The sequence below is a fragment of the Cherax quadricarinatus genome, chromosome 79, assembly GCF_038502225.1.
Source record: "Cherax quadricarinatus isolate ZL_2023a chromosome 79, ASM3850222v1, whole genome shotgun sequence".
Taxonomy (NCBI): Eukaryota; Metazoa; Arthropoda; class Malacostraca; order Decapoda; family Parastacidae; genus Cherax; species Cherax quadricarinatus.
This window is the reverse complement of record NC_091370.1, coordinates 10,050,877-10,070,108: the sequence shown is the minus strand read 5'-3', so window position 1 is coordinate 10,070,108 and position 19,232 is coordinate 10,050,877. Positions and strand designations below refer to the sequence as shown.

The window sequence follows — 19,232 nt, the reverse complement described above, 5'->3', positions numbered from 1 at the left end:
CTTGGCGATTTCTTGTGCTCAGTCGATAGAATAGAAGTACTACTAGTGAAATAGCTAAGAACTTGGTTGATTGGAATAATGTAATTGGCCTAAAATGGGAGTCAAAGTCGGCAAAATCGCCGATTCGTAAATATCGCTGACACATCAAAATTTGCGAGAGCATAATTTCGTCAATTTTCCACCAAATTTCGTACTTTTTGTTCTATTACCTTCACAAAAAGATTCTCTACGATTTCATAAGAAAAAATAACAAATTTTTTTTTTGAAAATTCTTGGACACTGGGGCACACCACTTCAGATTTGGGCCTTGGACCCTGAAAGGGTTAAATACCTTACCACCCTTTATATACAAAAAAGTGTCACAAGTGCTATCACCAATCATTGCAACACTTTAACAAATCCATTGAATCCTCCACCTTCCCTACAGTACTCAAAATAGCAAGGGTCACCCCGATCCACAAAGGAGGAGACCAAACAGAGTTGAATAACTATAGGCCAATATCCAACTTACACCCTCTCTCAAAAATCTTCGAAAAATTAATTCATAAATGAATCTACTCCTGCCTTATCTCCCGAAACATACTCAACCCCTGCCAATTTGGATTCAGGCCTAATAAAACTACTAATGATGCTATTATACACATGCTAAAACATATATACACTGCAATAGAGAAAAAAGAAGTCCCACTGGGGATCTTCATTGACCTACGTAAAGCTTTTGATACAGTTGACCATGACTTGCTCCACGTAAAATTGTCACACTATGGTATAAGAGGGCACTCCCTCAACTACCTCAAGTCATACTTCAGCAACAGAAGCCAATATGTGTACGCAAATGGGGCAAACACTTCCGCACAACCAATTACAGTTGGTGTCCCACAGGGAAGTGTCCTTGGCCCTCTTCTCTTTCTCCTATACATAAATGACGTACCAAATGCTTCGCAATTACTCAAACCCACACTTTTTGCAGATGATACTATATACGTCTTCTCTCACCCGAGCCCAGTCACGCTAGCCAATACTGTAAATACCGAATTACAGAAAATATCTACCTGGATGAGGACTAACAAACTTACACTAAACACTGACAAAACCTACTTCATTCAGTTTGGTAACAGAGCTACAGATGTCCCTCATAACATAATGATAAATGGATCACCTATCACAAAGCTAACAGAGGGAAAATTCTTAGGAATCAACCTTGATAATAGACTCAAATTTCATACATATATACAGCAAATTTCTAAGAAAATTTCCAAGACTGTGGGCATACTTTCGAAGATACGGTACTATGCTCCACAGTCAGCCCTCCTGGCCCTATATCACTCTCTTATTTACCCCTATCTCACCTATGGAATTTGTGCATGGGACTCAACAACAATTAACCATCTCAGACCACTAATTATCCAACAAAAGGCTGCAGTTAGAATGATAACAAATTCTCACTACAGGTAGCACACTCCACCAATATTCAATACACTAAACCTACTCACCATACAAAACATCCATACTTATTACTGCACCTATTACATACATAGAACACTTAACTCTGATATTAACCCTCCCCTCAAACATCTCCTTGCCAACCTCAACAGAACACATGACCATAACACAAGGCACAGATCACTCTTTGATGTTCCTCGTGTTCATCTCACACTATGCAAAAACTCAATGCACATAAAAGGCCCTAAAATCTGGAATTCATTACCTGTAAATATAAAAGAAACACTACCTGTTTATAAATTCAAGTCTCTTCTCAAAGATCACTTACTCACCCAAAACCAAATAAATACTGAATAACTGAACCTTATAAATTGTATATCTAAAATGTTACTCACAATTATATCACATAAATGTTAAACCTAAAACCCAATCTAACTTTACTATTTTTTAAATACACTACCTAACAGAATACTCGATACGACTGAATGTACAACAATGCATGCAACCATATGATCTGTCTTTGTAATACTCATTTGTGCTTTATAGTTATCTGTTTACAATAATGTTTTATCACTGATTTCATCATTGCTTAGTTAATCTTAAGTTAATTTTAAGCCAGCCCGTAATGCTATGCATAGTATAAGTGGCTTTGGCATGCTGCTCTTATCTGCATTTTTTTGTACCTTTGTATGTATGCTCAAATTAATAAATAAATAAATAAATAAATTATCATTATTAATATGGCATATGGCATCTTCAAGACCAAGTACACTCTTAATGAGTGGCTCTGAGACAGGCAAGCAGACAAAAACAGACACACAGGTAGACAGACAGTAAGACAGACACACAGGTAGACACAGACAGACACAGGTAGACATAAAGACAGACACAGGTAGACATAAAGACAGACACAGGTAGACAGAAAGGCACACAGGTAGACAGAAAGACATACTAGTAGACAGACAAACAGACACACAGAGATACAGACAGATATACAGGCAAGAAAGAGGCAGAGACAGGTTTACCTGAGTTTGAGAGATCTGGGGGTCAATGCCTGTGTCCGAACAGACCAAAGCTCTGGTGGACTGAGCCTCATCAACTGTACTGTTATTGTTGGCTACCAGAAACCAACGCACGAAAGCCACAACCTAGTTGATCAGAACCACTTTAGAGCTTTGTCCATGCCAGTTTAAAGACCGCTGTGGGGTCTGTTGGTAATCCTGCAGGTATGTCAGAGGCAGTTGAACAGTCTTAGCCTCACACCACATATCTAATGTGCTAGTGACACCCCTGCTTTTCATTGGGGATGTTATCATCGCCAAGCCTTTGCTTTGTGAGTGAGTCATTGCAGGTAGGCTCGGTACCAGTCCTCTGTGGATTTTCCATAGAATATAATCATGTATCTTCCTACCAAGTGCTCTGTGTAAATTATATCTGCAAACCATTACATCCAGCAAATTGAGGTGTTTTATCTCCATAAGCGCCTATGCCCCCTGTACATTTTCAGGTCAGCAATTTGACTCAGCTTGAAAGGTGTTTGATAGGCAAAGGCAACATCTGTTTCAGATAGAACAAGTGACTTGAAGAGGTCATCATGGGCTTGGCATCCCTGTTTTAAAGGTTCTCACATCCATCCTGTCATTTTTTCAGCAGATGCGATGATACAATGTTATGGTCCAAAGGGTGAGGTCCTCCACATGATCACCTGGGTCTTTTGATCAAAGTTCCATTTATTTTGTGGACAGAATTTGTTTGTACTCTGATGAAGATTTACACTTCCAGGTCGCACACATGATCTGAGCAATTGAGTCTTCATCATGAACTTCATATTGTTTTCTGCAGCCCACTTCAGATTTAGCGAGCGTCCCGCTGGAGCCTTGCAGTGTCTGCAATGGAAGCGACACTGGTCATGCACATTCGTGTCATCTGCAAAGGAAGACATGGTACTGTGGCTGACATCCTGTCTATGTTCGGATAGGACAGGGAACAAGATGGGGTTCGAGTACTGTGCTTTGTGAACAGAGCTTTCACTGTATGCCCCGGACTCTTTACCTGCTGACTACTACCCTGCAAGTTCTGTTACTGAGAAATTATAGATCCATCGACCCATTTTTCCTGTTATTCCTTTAGTTAACGCATTTTGCGCGCTATTACGCCATGGTTTCACTTGTTTAAGGCTTTTCAAAGTCTGTATAGGTTACATCTGCATTCTTTTGTCTTCTAGTGCACTCAGACCTGTCAGAGTGATTCATTGAGACAGACAGGAGCGACTGAGTCCAAAACCCAGTGTTGCCTGGCTGCAACTGATGGGTTTCTAGATGGTATGATCTTGCTCTAGACCTTCTAAAAGATTTCTTCTTTTACATATGGAATGTTAGTGTTATCGAAGTCCGTAGTCTCTTGTTGTTGCTTTATCAGCCCCTTTGTGAGGGGTCATGCTGTTGTTTTAGTAATCTAAATTGACCGCATCCATGCTCTCCAGATGGAGAAGGCTCATGATAGGGCTTCTGCAATTTCTTGATGAACACGGACTCCATGAGTCTGGCCCTGGGGCAGAGTGCATGGGCATGCTGTATTTATCGCTTGTCTCTTGGAAGTCATTTAAATGGTGATACTATTAGATGGCTTCAGTGTTAACCAAATCGTGGCTCTCATAAAAATTAATTTTGACTCACCAAATTAAGTTATTATTCCTAAAACCGCTATCATATTGGGACCTGAGTAGTCACCTATTTCCTTGTCAACAATCTGCGTAGGACCCATCTTGCTTTCTAAGTAAGGTCTGTCACTGATGTTCTACTTGATTTGGCATAGGAGAAGAAATACTTTGGGTTTCTTTTCTTGATTTCATTTCTGGGCTAACCGCGATCTCGACCTCTACAAGATCCCTTTAGCTAAGTTCGATGTTTGCTATTTCTCTGACTCATGTCTCCCCACGCATTTCTGTAGATAGATTGACCTCTTTTTAGCTGCTCTGTTATTCTTTCTGTAAAGGAGCACTTGTCTCTTTCATTTCATATCTACCTCCTTTTCAGAGTAATAAAGTCTGTGAAGGCATCGAAGTTGCCACCAAAAGTTAACTGTTCCAGGCATGGGTTGGGGGGTCTGCGTTGCTTAGCATATCTTCAGCATGCCAAAGCCACTTGTATGCATAGCATTACGGGCTGGCTTAAAATTAACTTAAGATTAACTAAGCAATAATGTAATCAGTGATAAAACATTATTGTAAACAGATAACAATAAAGCACAAATGAGTATTACAAAGACAGGTCATATGGTTGCATGCATTGCTGTACATTCAGTCGAATGGAGTATTCTGTTAGGTAGAGTATTTAAAAAATAACAAAGTTAGATTGGGTCTTAGGTTTAACATTTATGTGATATAATTGTGAGAAACATTTAAGATATACAATTTATAAGGTTCAGTTATTCAGTATTTATTTGGTTTTGGGTGAGTAAGTGATCTTTGAGAAGAGACTTGAATTTATAAACAGGTAGTGTTTCTTTTATATTTACAGATAATGAATTCCAGATTTTAGGGCCTTTTATGTGAATTGAGTTTTTGCACAGTGTGAGATGGACACGAGGAACATCAAAGAGTGATCTGTGCCTTGTGTTATGGTCATGTGTTCTGTTGAGGTTGGCAGGGAGATGTTTGAGGGGAGGGTTAATATCAGAGTTAAGTGTTCTATGTATGTAATAGGTGCAGTAATAAATATGGATGTTTTGTATGGTGAGTAGGTTTAGTGTTTTGAATATTGGTGGAGTGTGCTGACTGTAGTGGGAATTTGTTATCATTCTGACTGCAGCCTTTTGTTGGGTAATTAGTGGTCTGAGATGGTTTATTGTTGTTGAGCCCCATGCACAAATTCCATAGGTGAGATAGGGGTAAATAAGAGAGTGATATAGGGCCAGGAGGGCTGACTGTGGAACTATCTTCGATAGTATGCCTACAGTCTTGGAAATTTTCTTAAAAATTTGTTGTATATGTGTATGAAATTTGAGTCTATTATCAAGGTGGATTCCTAATTATTTTCCCTCTGTTAGCTTTGTGATAGGTGATCCGTGTATCATTATGTTAAGAGGGACATATGCAGCTCTGTTACCAAACTGAATGAAGTAGGTTTTGTCAATGTTTAGTGTAAGTTTGTTAGTCCTCATCCAGGTAGATATTTTCTGTAATTCGGTATTTACAGTACAGTGGACCCCCGCATACCGCACGCATCGCATACCGTACAATCCGCATACCGCTCGCTTTTTTCGCAAAAATTTTGTTTCGCATACCGCCCAAAAACCTGCTCACCGTTCTTCGTCCGAGACGCGTCCAATGTGCGGCCTGAGCCACGTTCACATGTTCCGCCGGTGGCATTGTTTACCAACCAGCCTCTGTGGTAACATCCAAAAAACAGTGTTTTTGGTGATTTTTTCTGGAAAATAAGTGACCATGGGCCCCAAGAAAGCTTCTAGTGCCAACCCTACAGCAATAAGGGTGAGAATTACTATAGAGATGAAGAAAAAGATCATTGATAAGTATGAAAGTGGAGTGCGTGTCTCCGAGCTGGCCAGGTTGTATAATAAACCCCAATCAACCATCGCTACTATTGGTGGTACAGCTGCTGCTGTACCACCGTCAGCTGCTGCTGCACTGTCAGCTGCTGCTGCACTGTCAGCTGCTGCTGCACTGTCAGCTGCTGCTGCACTGTCAGCTTCTGCTGCACTGTCAGCTGCTGCTGCTGCTGCTGTACCACTGTCAGCTGCTGCTGCTGCTGTAGTACCGTCTGCTGCTGCTGTAGCATCGTCTGCTGCTGCTGTAGCATCGTCTGCTGCTGCTGTAGCATCGTCTGCTGCTGCTGTAGCATCGTCTGCTGCTGCTGTAGCATCGTCTGCTGCTGCTGTAGCATCATCTGCTGCTGCTGTAGCATCGTCTGCTGCTGCTGTAGCATCGTCTGTTGCTGCTGTACCACCGTCAGCTGCTGCTGCTGCTGTAGCACCGTTGTTGGTGTGGCTTATTGAGAATACCAAGAAACAATTAACCCCAGAGGATTTGCCACCCAGGATAACCCAAAAAAGTCAGTGTCATCTTTATATTTTGGGGGTCTTCAGGGTTAATTTGATTTTCCCTATTTTTTGGGGGTTGGGCATGTAAAAAATGGGCAAACAGAATACTTAAGGACAGTCTGTAGTGGAAGGAAGGGGGGGGTAGGTGGGTTGGGGAAAAGGGGGGGGGAAAGGAGGTTTTTTGGAAGGGGGGGACTTCCAGCAAGCTGAGGGTTTTTAAGGAGGAAAGAGACAAATTTTTAATATTTACGTGCGTTGGAGGGAGCAAAAAACATTTATGAAGGGGGTTTAGGAAAAGCGGCGGACTTGAGTCCTGGGATGGGGGACAGTGCCTGCACCAAAAGGGGGGAAGGGAGTTTAAAAAAGTGTTAAAGCACCCTTCTGGGACAGGATGGAGTGAATGATGGGAAAGTTTTTCTTTTTCGCCACCCTGTCTTGGGTGGGAATCGCCAGTGATAATAATACAATAAAAAGCAAGATTTAGTGGGAAATTCATTCAAGATACCGAATATTTCATAACAATCAGCCCTCTAAATGGATTAAAGTCGCTTATGCGGTCCACTGCATGAAGCATGGACTGCTCAGTGAAAGAAGACGATGTAAGGTCATCTGCAACAGGTGGGTTTGAGATCATAAGCATTTGCAGGTCATTTATGCATAGGAGATATAGTGAGGCTACATATCTTCTGTGGGACACCCAACTTGGGTAATTGGTTAGCGAAGAGTTTACCCCATTTCCATGCATACATATTACATTTCTGTTGCTGAGGTAAGACTTGAGGTGCTGAGGGAGTGCCCTCTAACACCATAGCAGGACAATTTACGTGGGAGTGTCATGGTCAACTGTGCATCAAAAGTTAACAGAAGTCATCGGAAGATCCCCAGTAGACTTCTTTTTTCTATTTAGTGTATATGTTCTGCATGTATAATAGCATCATTGTATTTTATTAGCCTGAATCCAAATGCCAGCTGAGTATGTCTTGGAGATGAGGTAGGAGTAGATCTATTTATGAATAATTTTCAAGATTTGAGAGGTGTAAGTTGATATTGGCCTATAGTTCAACCTGTTTTGTCTCTCCTCCCTTTATGGATCAGACCTCTGCTTGAGAACTGTAGGAAGGTGGAGGATTCAATGGATTTGAAACAAGAGTGTTAAAATGATTAGTGAGGTAATCTTGTGACACTTTGCAGAGCAGCAAGTGGCAGCATTAAATCTCCCAAGCTGCTATAGTACGTTGATAATAAGGAGACTCAGATGGGTTAGTTTGATAGGTCAGTGTGTGTGTTCGGTAGCTGTGAGGTAGTCATTTGGTGGGGCACCTGTTGATTTATTGGCAAGGTTTGTCCTATAGGAGAAGAATCATATCTGCCTGGTTGCTCGTTGGTGGAGTTAAATCACCTGATTTTGCATTCTTATTTCTCTATTTCTGACATCTTTTTTTTGTTCCCAGAATTTGATAGGGTTTTCTGAGGTCTTTTATATATCAATTTAAGCTGGATAACTTGTTCTCATAATACAATTTTGCCCTCTTATCAGGCTGAAGTTAGATTGACAAGTAACGTTTGTTTGGTCTCTGGTTATGTGTGACCCATTCTGTACTGTTTTTCATATCGGTGTTTGTATTTATGGATTTGAAAATTTTCTGTGTTACCCGGGGACTGTTCAGTTTTTAAACTGTCATCTGTTTAGTTTTTTGGGGCAGTGTTTTGTTATAGAGGTATTGGGTCTTTTTAGAAAATTATTAAACATTACAATATCGTATAGTTTTAGCTCAGTGTGCCAGTCAATGTTTGTTACTCTGTTGTGAAGTTATTAATGGCTGCCTCATTGTGAAGTCTGAAGGTGACTTTAGTAGTGTTGGGGTAATTTACAAAGAGTTGTTATGAGGAAGTGGGGTAGTGGTCTGTGGTATTATCTGTAATTATGCCGATTTTAAAGGGGATATGGTGTTGGTCCAGATGTGGTCAAGTAGGGAAACACTAGTCTCTGTAACTCTTGTAGGTTTTGTTATGTTGGTAGCAACATCAAGTTCCCTCATTGTGTTTGTGAATTCAGTAACAGGGTCCTGGTTTTGCAGGAGATTTATATTGAAGTCACCTGAGAGTAGAAGTGATCTTGTTCATGGGCATCAGTTATCATACTCCTAGGTTTTGACTAAATTGCAATTTTGACTGTGGAACTCTGTAGATGTTTATCACGTGAGAGGTTTTGAGGTATTTGGATTTGAATTTAGCTATTATATATTCCCATGTTCATCCCTTTGTGCAAGTATTAGTGATACATTCTAGTTGGTCTGAGTAGTATATAGCTGTGCCACCCCTTGTTGGTCTGCCTACAGTTGTGTATGGCTGTAACCAGGAATGGCATAGACATCGTAGTATCAGGTTTAGCCAGGTTTCAGTTAGTGTAATGATGGACATATTAGCAAGGAATTTAGTAATGCTATGAGGTCATCGTAATGCTTGCTTAAAGATCTGATATTGTAGTTAAAGATAGGGTTTTGTTGTTGTTGCTCTGAGAAGTGCCTTTGATTGTTCTGCGTGTAGTAATTACAGAAAACTGTTTGATTCTTTTAAAAGTCATTAAATAAGAGTTGGTACAATCAATGCTTGTAATCATAAGATTTGTAGTGAATTTTATGTTAGAATTAAAATAAAACAAAGTAAAATTCTAAAGTTTTAAAAAAAAACCCCTGAATTTTTTTAACAAATGAAAAAATAATGGGGTTAAAGTTTTTTTTTTTAAAGCTAAAAAAAAAGGTTTAAAATATAAAAGGGATTTAAATAATTTGTAGAAAAAAAAAGGGGATCGAATAAGGGAGTTTTGGGAATATGATAGTGGGTAGTATTTTTAAAAGGTAATTTTTTAAAGTTAGAATTGGGGAAAACAATATAAAAGGAACTAATGTGTTGGGGTGAAAAAAAGGGTAATCAAAAAAATGGTTTTGGAAATAATGGCAAAATAGTGAACTTATTACACTTTTTTGCAACCCGGGAAAATTTTCTGTGGTGAAATTTACTGTCCAGTTTTGCAGTTAATACAGTATGATGCTGCTGGGTAGGGAGGGGTTTTTAAACTGGAAAGCTGCCTGATGACAATTTTCCCCCCGAGTTTTTAACAATTTTAAAAGGGATCATTTTTTCCCCCGCCCAGCTGCCAGATGGACCCCGGGCGCAAATCGAGTGGGCGATGTTACGGTCGTAAATCGGTGGTAAAAAGATATAAGTGGATTCCCGATTTAAAGCTTTTTAATGCCTGGGGCTCATTGTTTGTTAAAAATTTTCCTCAAGAATTTTTTTTTATAAAAAATTGAAAAAAAATTTAACCGAGGGGCAACCCAAAAAATATGAAAAAAAAAATTGTTTTACCACATGAAATATTAAATTTTTAAAAAAAAACTGAAGAAAAGCAAGTTACATGACACCACCTTTATTGGAGATCTGGGACGATTGTTGGGGGGGAGGAAAAGGGGAAAATTGATGGTCTTTGTGTTCAAAGGGGTCCCCTTCCCTTAGGGCCTTATGGGTCCCTTTTCCCAATTCTTCCCCCCTTTAAACTCTCAAACCAACCTTTTCTTTTTAAATTCACCTTTTTATCAAATTTTTGCTGGCATTTTTTCATTAAAAACTTTATAAAATTTTCCCACCTTTTCACATATGATCGTTGGGGAGATGCTATCTCCCGTTTTCTGTTTTGTTTTTCCACACCTAATAACTTTTCAACATCTTCAAGTACTTGCGATCTCAAATTTAAAAAAGGTTCAATTTGGAAGAAAAGCCCCTTTATTGCCGCCCTTTGGGCCCCAATAGTAAGGGTTTAATTGGGGGGTTTTTTGTAAAAACCCGGCCAGCTCGGGGACAAAAACTCCCCTTTTATACTTAGCAATGATCTCTTTCTTCCTTTTCCATAGTAATTTCACCCCTTTTGGGAGGGGTTTGGACTAGAAGATTTCTTTTGGGGGCCCCTTGGGGTTTTTTTTCAGGTGCAATCATAAAAAAGGGTGTGATAACATGGGAAAAGTTCCAAAAGTATGTTTTAAGATCATGCGGCTGGCTTTGGCTTGTAAACACTGGCCGTAGCGGACTACTGATGGAAACGTGTTAGATGGTCGAGTTTTTAGCGCCGTCGCAGGCAAAAATTTTGCGTTAAAATGTACTAGTTCTGATTCTTATCGTTAACGATGCCATCGTTGGTCTAGGGTCCACTGTATATACATATATATATATATATGCATATATATATGTGAGTTATATAGAGCATAGACATATGGTATATATGTTGCATATATATATATATATATACATATACATATAAGTATATATACAGTAGCAGGCATGTGTGAGTTTGTTTGATAGAGTGGAATGGAGACAAATGGTTTTTAATACTTGACGGTTGTTGGAGGTGTGAGCAGCAACATTTATGAAGGGGTCTAGGGAACCGGTACGGACTTCTGAGTCCTGAGAGATGTAAAGTACAGTGTCTGCACTCTGAAGGAGGGGGTAATGTTGCAGTTTAAAACTAACAGAGACGAAGAAAAAGATCAGCCACAAGTAGCGAAAGCGGAGTGGTTCGGCTGGCCGTGGTTGTATAATAAACCCTAATCAACCATCGCATTATTGCGTACAGCGCTGTTAACCACCACAGCTGCTGCTGCCGCTGAAAATTACACCATCAGCTGCTGCTACCACCGCCAGCTGCTGCTGCTGCGCAGAGTACCGTCTGCTGCCGCTGTAGCATCGTTCGCTGCTGCTGTAGCATCGTCTGCTGCTGCTGTAGTACCGTCAGTTGTTGCTACAGCAGGCTCACCCGTTAGCTGCTGCTGCCGTCGCGTTGTAGCACCGCCTGCCGTTGCTGTAGTGCACGTTCGTTGTTTAGCAGTTATCGTTTACAGCGCCGCCATGCTGTTGCCAGCAATCATGGTTGGTGGCTTATTGAGAATACCAAGAAACAATTAACCCCAGAGACGGTTCACCCAGGATACAACCTCCCAAAAAGTCAGTGCTTCACAAAAACTGTCTAACTTATTTCCATTGTGTCCTTATCTGTCTCCAGGATGCAACCCACACCAGTCGACTCACCCAGGTGCGAGTCTCATTAAATGTCGTATATTACGGTAATATACACATTTTCATTAATCCATCCATGATATTTTTTTCAAAATTATATAATAAACACGATACATAACATAAAAAGATGATAAATACACCCCACAATAGAATAAATAAACATAAATATAAGATGTGGGAGCCACATAACTTGTACAAGTGACGGCAAGAATAACATTTTCTCTAATCTAACATAAGAGTAAATGTGTTACTGGGGGTAACTTTAGAAAATTATTCCTTTCGTATGTATGTAAGTAAGTTTATTCAGGTATACACAAATACAGTTACATAGATTATCATACATAACAACATACGTGTAGAGAACCTAGGATAACCCAAAAAAGTCAGTGTGACTTATTTCCATTGCCTTCACTCAGAGCTTCATTTCTTCTCAAAATGATGTTACATGAGAATGGGAGTGTTCTTCTTTATTAATTCTACCGTATCAATGTAGAGACAACCTGTACACAATGTAACTTGTACACAAACCAGACGTGTACATTTCGTTTGTTTACAAAACTTACCTTCCCCTGGTTTGTTTACATAACTGCGCCTGCCCCCTCTCATGTATTCATTCTTTCTCTCTCTCATTTATTCGTTTTATCTCATTTACTTACTCCTGACCCTACATTAAGACTACAAATATTTTAAGGTAAGTAATGAGTGAACTGTATATACATTTTATCGCTCTGGGATGCTTAAATATCATAGAATAGTATGTGTGGGTGGGGTGGCCTGGTGAGGCTATTACAATACATACCACACTTGATTTCTTACAATAAATACTACTTGTCTCACCCTAGATTAAGACTATAAATATTTTAAGGTAAGTAATGAGTGCACTATGTGTGTATTGTACCTTTTTATTGTTTTTTGATGCCTGGTTCTATTGCTAACTTAATATATGTTAGTGTAAACTTGTTATCTAGTGTTTGTATGCATTTATAAGTGGAAAAAAAGGGTGTTCCACTTTACGGCGATTTCCGCTTTACAGCGGTAGCCTGGAACCTAACCCGCCGTATAAGTGGGGCCTTCCTGTAAATGAATACAAGTTACGGACTTGCCGCTTTCATACTGGGTAATTATCGTAAGTTTCATCTCCAAAGTAATTGCTTTTGCACCATCATAAAGTTGAAATATCATAGGTCGAGGAACAGTTGTAGTCATAGCCAAGCCTTGGTTTGCAAAGTTGCATGTGGCTCATTTGCTCACTCAATGCATCTTTCTAAACAATGTTTTAGTTGACTTTGCTGTGGATATTGTCTCATTGAACTACAGTGGATAAGGCTAATACCAACCCTCCATATAATGGCCCTCTATAACAGACGGAGCAAAATCGACTGGATCAATCAATTTGGAAAGATTAGACGAAGTCCATTGGTTACTGATTTAACCATTATTGTGACAATCAGGGCAAAAACATAGTCTTCTCTGTCTACCACAATTTCCATTACTTACCATTTGCTCCTTTCCCAATCAATTACTTATATGGAGGGGTTACTGTTGTGGTTTGCAGCTTGCAAGCCAAGTCTTAGCTACATCTGGTACACAGTACTATACAGTGGACCCCCGGTTAACGAACTTTTTTCATTCCAGTAGTATGTTCAGGTGCCAGTACTGACCGAATTTTTTCCCATAAGGAATATTGTGAAGTAGATTAGTCCATTTCAGACCCCCAAACATACACGTACAAACGCACTTACATAAATACACTTACATAATTGGTCGCATTTGGAGGTGATCGTTAACCGGGGGTCCACTGTATAGTATACAGTATTCAAAATATCTAATACATCTTTGGCAATATTTTGTGAGGGAGCTTTAATCATCATATGGTCATTCTGTGAAATCTAAGTTCCGTTAATTTGTTATCTTTCATTGTGGTTTTAATTTGTATTTATGTTTCTTGGATCAAGAGAGCCTCCACCAACACCAAGGCACTGCCTCCTTGAAGAGTCTTCCACAGTAGTTGTAAGGCCAACCAATTTGCTAATTTTTTATTACTGCATTTTATCAAATATTTTCCCCTTTTTTTTAAAGTTTTTCTTAAATTACCAAGTTATAGTATCCTGCAGTTTAGTTGATGTTTTTGTAATCATAAACATAGTGTTATTTTATACTTTATCTAAGGTTTTCACTCACTCCAAAAGGACTTATTCAGAATTATTTGTCAGCTAAGTATGCGTAAGTTTTATCATGTAGAAATCAAGATTATTATTATTATTATTATTATTATTATTATTATTATTATTATTATTATTATTTAGGTAGTAGGTTGGTAGACAGCAACCACCCAGGGAAGTACTACCGTCCTGCCAGATGACTGTGAAACAAAAACCTGTAACTGTTTTGCATGATGGTAGGATTGCTGGTTTCTTTTTCTGTCTCATAAACACGCTAAGATAACAGGGATATCTTGCTACTCCTACTTACACTTTGGTCACACTTCACAGACACGCACATGCATATATATATATACATACATCTAGGTTTTTCTCCTTTTTCTAAATAGCTCTTGTTCTTTTTTATTTCTTCTATTGTCCATGGGGAAGTGGAAAAGAATCTTTCCTCCGTAAGCCATGCGTGTCGTATGAGGCGACTAAAATGCCGGGAGCAATGGGCTAGTAACCCCTTCTCCTGTATACAATTACTAAAAAAGAGAAGAAGAAAAACTTTATAAAACTGGGTTGCTTAAATGTGCGTGGATGTAGTGCGGATGACAAGAAACAGATGATTGCTGATGTTATGAATGAAAAGAAGTTGGATGTCCTGGCCCTAAGCGAAACAAAGCTGAAGGGGGTAGGAGAGTTTCAGTGGGGGGAAATAAATGGGATTAAATCTGGAGTATCTGAGAGAGTTAGAGCAAAGGAAGGGGTAGCAGTAATGTTAAATGATCAGTTATGGAAGGAGAAAAGAGAATATGAATGTGTAAATTCAAGAATTATGTGGATTAAAGTAAAGGTTGGATGCGAGAAGTGGGTCATAATAAGTGTGTATGCACCTGGAGAAGAGAGGAATGCAGAGGAGAGAGAGAGATTTTGGGAGATGTTAAGTGAATGTATAGGAGCCTTTGAACCAAGTGAGAGAGTAATTGTGGTAGGGGACTTGAATGCTAAAGTAGGAGAAACTTTTAGAGAGGGTGTGGTAGGTAAGTTTGGGGTGCCAGGTGTAAATGATAATGGGAGCCCTTTGATTGAACTTTGTATAGAAAGGGGTTTAGTTATAGGTAATACATATTTTAAGAAAAAGAGGATAAATAAGTATACACGATATGATGTAGGGCGAAATGACAGTAGTTTGTTGGATTATGTATTGGTAGATAAAAGACTGTTGAGTAGACTTCAGGATGTACATGTTTATAGAGGGGCCACAGATATATCAGATCACTTTCTAGTTGTAGCTACACTGAGAGTAAAAGGTAGATGGGATACAAGGAGAATAGAAGCATCAGGGAAGAGAGAGGTGAAGGTTTATAAACTAAAAGAGGAGGCAGTTAGGGTAAGATATAAACAGCTATTGGAGGATAGATGGGCTAATGAGAGCATAGGCAATGGGGTCGAAGAGGTATGGGGTAGGTTTAAAAATGTAGTGTTAGAGTGTTCAGCAGAAGTTTGTGGTTACAGGAAAGTGGGTGCAGGAGGGAAGAGGAGCGATTGGTGGAATGATGATGTAAAGAGAGTAGTAAGGGAGAAAAAGTTAGCATATGAGAAGTTTTTACAAAGTAGAAGTGATGCAAGGAGGGAAGAGTATATGGAGAAAAAGAGAGAAGTTAAGAGAGTGGTGAATCAATGTAAAAAGAGAGCAAATGAGAGAGTGGGTGAGATGTTATCAACAAATTTTGTTGAAAATAAGAAAAAGTTTTGGAGTGAGATTAACAAGTTAAGAAAGCCTAGAGAACAAATGGATTTGTCAGTTAAAAATAGGAGAGGAGAGTTATTAAATGGAGAGTTAGAGGTATTGGGAAGATGGAAGGAATATTTTGAGGAATTGTTAAATGTTGATGAAGATAGGGAAGCTGTGATTTCGTGTATAGGGCAAGGAGGAATAACATCTTGTAGGAGTGAGGAAGAGCCAGTTGTGAGTGTGGGGGAAGTTCGTGAGGCAGTAGGTAAAATGAAAGGGGGTAAGGCAGCCGGGATTGATGGGATAAAGATAGAAATGTTAAAAGCAGGTGGGGATATGGTTTTGGAGTGGTTGGTGCAATTATTTAATAAATGTATGGAAGAGGGTAAGGTACCTAGGGATTGGCAGAGAGCATGCATAGTTCCTTTGTATAAAGGCAAAGGGGATAAAAGAGAGTGCAAAAATTATAGGGGGATAAGTCTGTTGAGTGTACCTGGTAAAGTGTATGGTAGAGTTATAATTGAAAGAATTAAGAGTAAGACGGAGAATAGGATAGCAGATGAACAAGGAGGCTTTAGGAAAGGTAGGGGGTGTGTGGACCAGGTGTTTACAGTGAAACATATAAGTGAACAGTATTTAGATAAGGCTAAAGAGGTCTTTGTGGCATTTATGGATTTGGAAAAGGCGTATGACAGGGTGGATAGGGGGGCAATGTGGCAGATGTTGCAAGTGTATGGTGTAGGAGGTAGGTTACTGAAAGCAGTGAAGAGTTTTTACGAGGATAGTGAGGCTCAAGTTAGAGTATGTAGGAAAGAGGGAAATTTTTTCCCAGTAAAAGTAGGCCTTAGACAAGGATGTGTGATGTCACCGTGGTTGTTTAATATATTTATAGATGGGGTTGTAAGAGAAGTAAATGCGAGGGTCTTGGCAAGAGGCGTGGAGTTAAAAGATAAAGAATCACACACAAAGTGGGAGTTGTCACAGCTGCTCTTTGCTGATGACACTGTGCTCTTGGGAGATTCTGAAGAGAAGTTGCAGAGATTGGTGGATGAATTTGGTAGGGTGTGCAAAAGAAGAAAATTAAAGGTGAATACAGGAAAGAGTAAGGTTATGAGGATAACAAAAAGATTAGGTGACGAAAGATTGAATATCAGATTGGAGGGAGAGAGTATGGAGGAGGTGAACGTATTCAGATATTTGGGAGTGGACGTGTCAGCGGATGGGTCTATGAAAGATGAGGTGAATCATAGAATTGATGAGGGAAAAAGAGTGAGTGGTGCACTTAGGAGTCTGTGGAGACAAAGAACTTTGTCCTTGGAGGCAAAGAGGGGAATGTATGAGAGTATAGTTTTACCAACGCTCTTATATGGGTGTGAAGCGTGGGTGATGAATGTTGCAGCGAGGAGAAGGCTGGAGGCAGTGGAGATGTCATGTCTGAGGGCAATGTGTGGTGTGAATATAATGCAGAGAATTCGTAGTTTGGAAGTTAGGAGGAGGTGCGGGATTACCAAAACTGTTGTCCAGAGGGCTGAGGAAGGGTTGTTGAGGTGGTTCGGACATGTAGAGAGAATGGAGCGAAACAGAATGACTTCAAGAGTGTATCAGTCTGTAGTGGAAGGAAGGCGGGGTAGGGGTCGGCCTAGGAAGGGTTGGAGGGAGGGGGTAAAGGAGGTTTTGTGTGCGAGGGGCTTGGACTTCCAGCAGGCATGCGTGAGCGTGTTTGATAGGAGTGAATGGAGACAAATGGTTTTTAATACTTGACGTGCTGTTGGAGTGTGAGCAAAGTAACATTTATGAAGGGATTCAGGGAAACCGGCAGGCCGGACTTGAGTCCTAGAGATGGGAAGTACAGTGCCTGCACTCTGAAGGAGGGGTGTTAATGTTGCAGTTTAAAAACTGTAGTGTAAAGCACCCTTCTGGCAAGACAGTGATGGAGTGAATGATGGTGAAAGTTTTTCTTTTTCGGGCCACCCTGCCTTGGTGGGAATCGGCCGGTGTGATAATAAAAAAAAAAAAAAATAAAAAATATTATTATTATTATTCTTTCAACGTACCAGCCGTATCCCACCGAGGTGGGGTGGCCCAAAAGAAAAAACTGAAGTTTCTCCTTTTAAATTTAGTAATATATACAGGAGAAGAGGTTACTAGCTCCTTGCTCCCGGCATTTTAGTCGCCTCTTACAACACGCATGGCTTACGGAGGAAGAATTCTGTTCCACTTCCCCATGGAGGTAAGAAGAAATAAACAAGAACAAGAACTAGAAAGAAAATAGAAGAAAACCCAAAGGGGTGTGTATATATATGCTTGTACATGTATGTGTAGTGTGACCTAAGTGTAAGTAGAAGTAGCAAGACATACCTGAAATCTTGCATGTGTATGAGACAGATAAAAAAAGACACCAGCAATCTTACCATCATGTAAAACAATTACAGGCTTCAGTTTTACACTCACTTGGCAGGACGGTAGTACCTCCCTGGGCAGTTGCTGTCTACCAACCTACTACCTACATTATTATTATTATTTTTATTATTATTCTTTCAACACACCAGCCGTATCCCACCGAGGCGGGGTGGCCCAAAAGGAGAAACGAAAGTTTCTCCTTTTACATTTAGTAATATATACAGGAGAAGAGGTTACTAGCCCCTTACTCCCAGCATTTTAGTCGCCTCTTACAACACGCATGGCTTACAGAGGAAGAATTCTGTTCCACTTCACCATATAGATAAGAGGAAATAAACAAGAATTAGAACTAGAAAGAAAATAGAAGAAAAGCCAGAGGGGTGTGTATATATATGCTTGTACATGTATGTGTAGTGTGACCTAAGTGTAAGTAGAAGTAGCAAGACATACCTGAAATCTTGCATGTTTATGAGACAGAAAAAAGACACCAGCAATCCTACCATCATGTAAAATAATTACAGGCTTTCATTTTACACTCACTTGGCAGGACGGTAGTACCTCCCTGGGTGGTTGCTGTCTACCAACCTACTAGGTATTATTATTATTATTATTATTATTATTATTATTATTATTATTCTTGGCTTGTTGATTGCAGAATACCTTGTTTTTGTTAAGTTATTGGAGATATATATGAGAATGCCAATATTTCTTTTTCAGACTGGGACTTTATTAAATCTAAGGATTTCTTCTGGAAAGTTGTGGTCATCACATTAGTCTCCTGCCTACCACTCTACATCTTGAAATTCCTGCGTCGAAAATTTACTCCACCGACGTATTCCAAACTAGAAGAGCTCAATACCTTTGGCAGTTCCAGCTTAACTCAGTCTCAGCCATGAGGGCACCCTTAAATTTACTGTGTATGTTTATTCTTTCCAAAGATTTCAAAATATGTGAGAAAGAAATCAACTTTTTACAAGCAGATTTTGTCTTAGGATGTACCCTCCTGTGGATCTGTTAGAAATATTTCCAGCTCAGCAAATTTACTAAACTAACATTTGACTGAGATACAGTTCGGAGTTGTGAAGTGAGTCATTTTGAGAATCCCATCTTGTGATATTTGAATTAAAGTAGTGAATGTTGTACTACATTTAATCACTTTATGTTTCATAAAAGCTCTTCTGTGACTCTCTTAGTTCTAATAACTGAATTAGTACTTTAGTTTCACATATACCTGGAGGGTAAAGTTTTGGGGGTCAGTGCCCCCATGGTCTGGTCCATGACCAGGTCTTATGATAGTCATATATTAGAAATATCTTCTTCTTTCTTTCAACACACCGGCCGTATCCCACCGAGGCGGGGTGGCCCAAAAGGAAAAACGAAAG

The 19,232-nt window shown here is 39.6% G+C and overlaps 1 protein-coding gene across 1 annotated transcript in view; it reads left to right on the top strand.

The window, feature by feature from the left end:
• The window catches only part of LOC128702761 (uncharacterized), a 150,553-nt gene extending 131,807 nt beyond the window's left edge, over nucleotides 1-18,746 (top strand). The window contains exon 13 of the mRNA XM_070101813.1: nucleotides 18,568-18,746. Within this exon, the coding sequence (XP_069957914.1) occupies nucleotides 18,568-18,746 (179 nt within the window). The remainder of the gene's footprint in view (nucleotides 1-18,567) is intronic.
• Nucleotides 18,747-19,232: the final 486 nt, after the last annotated feature.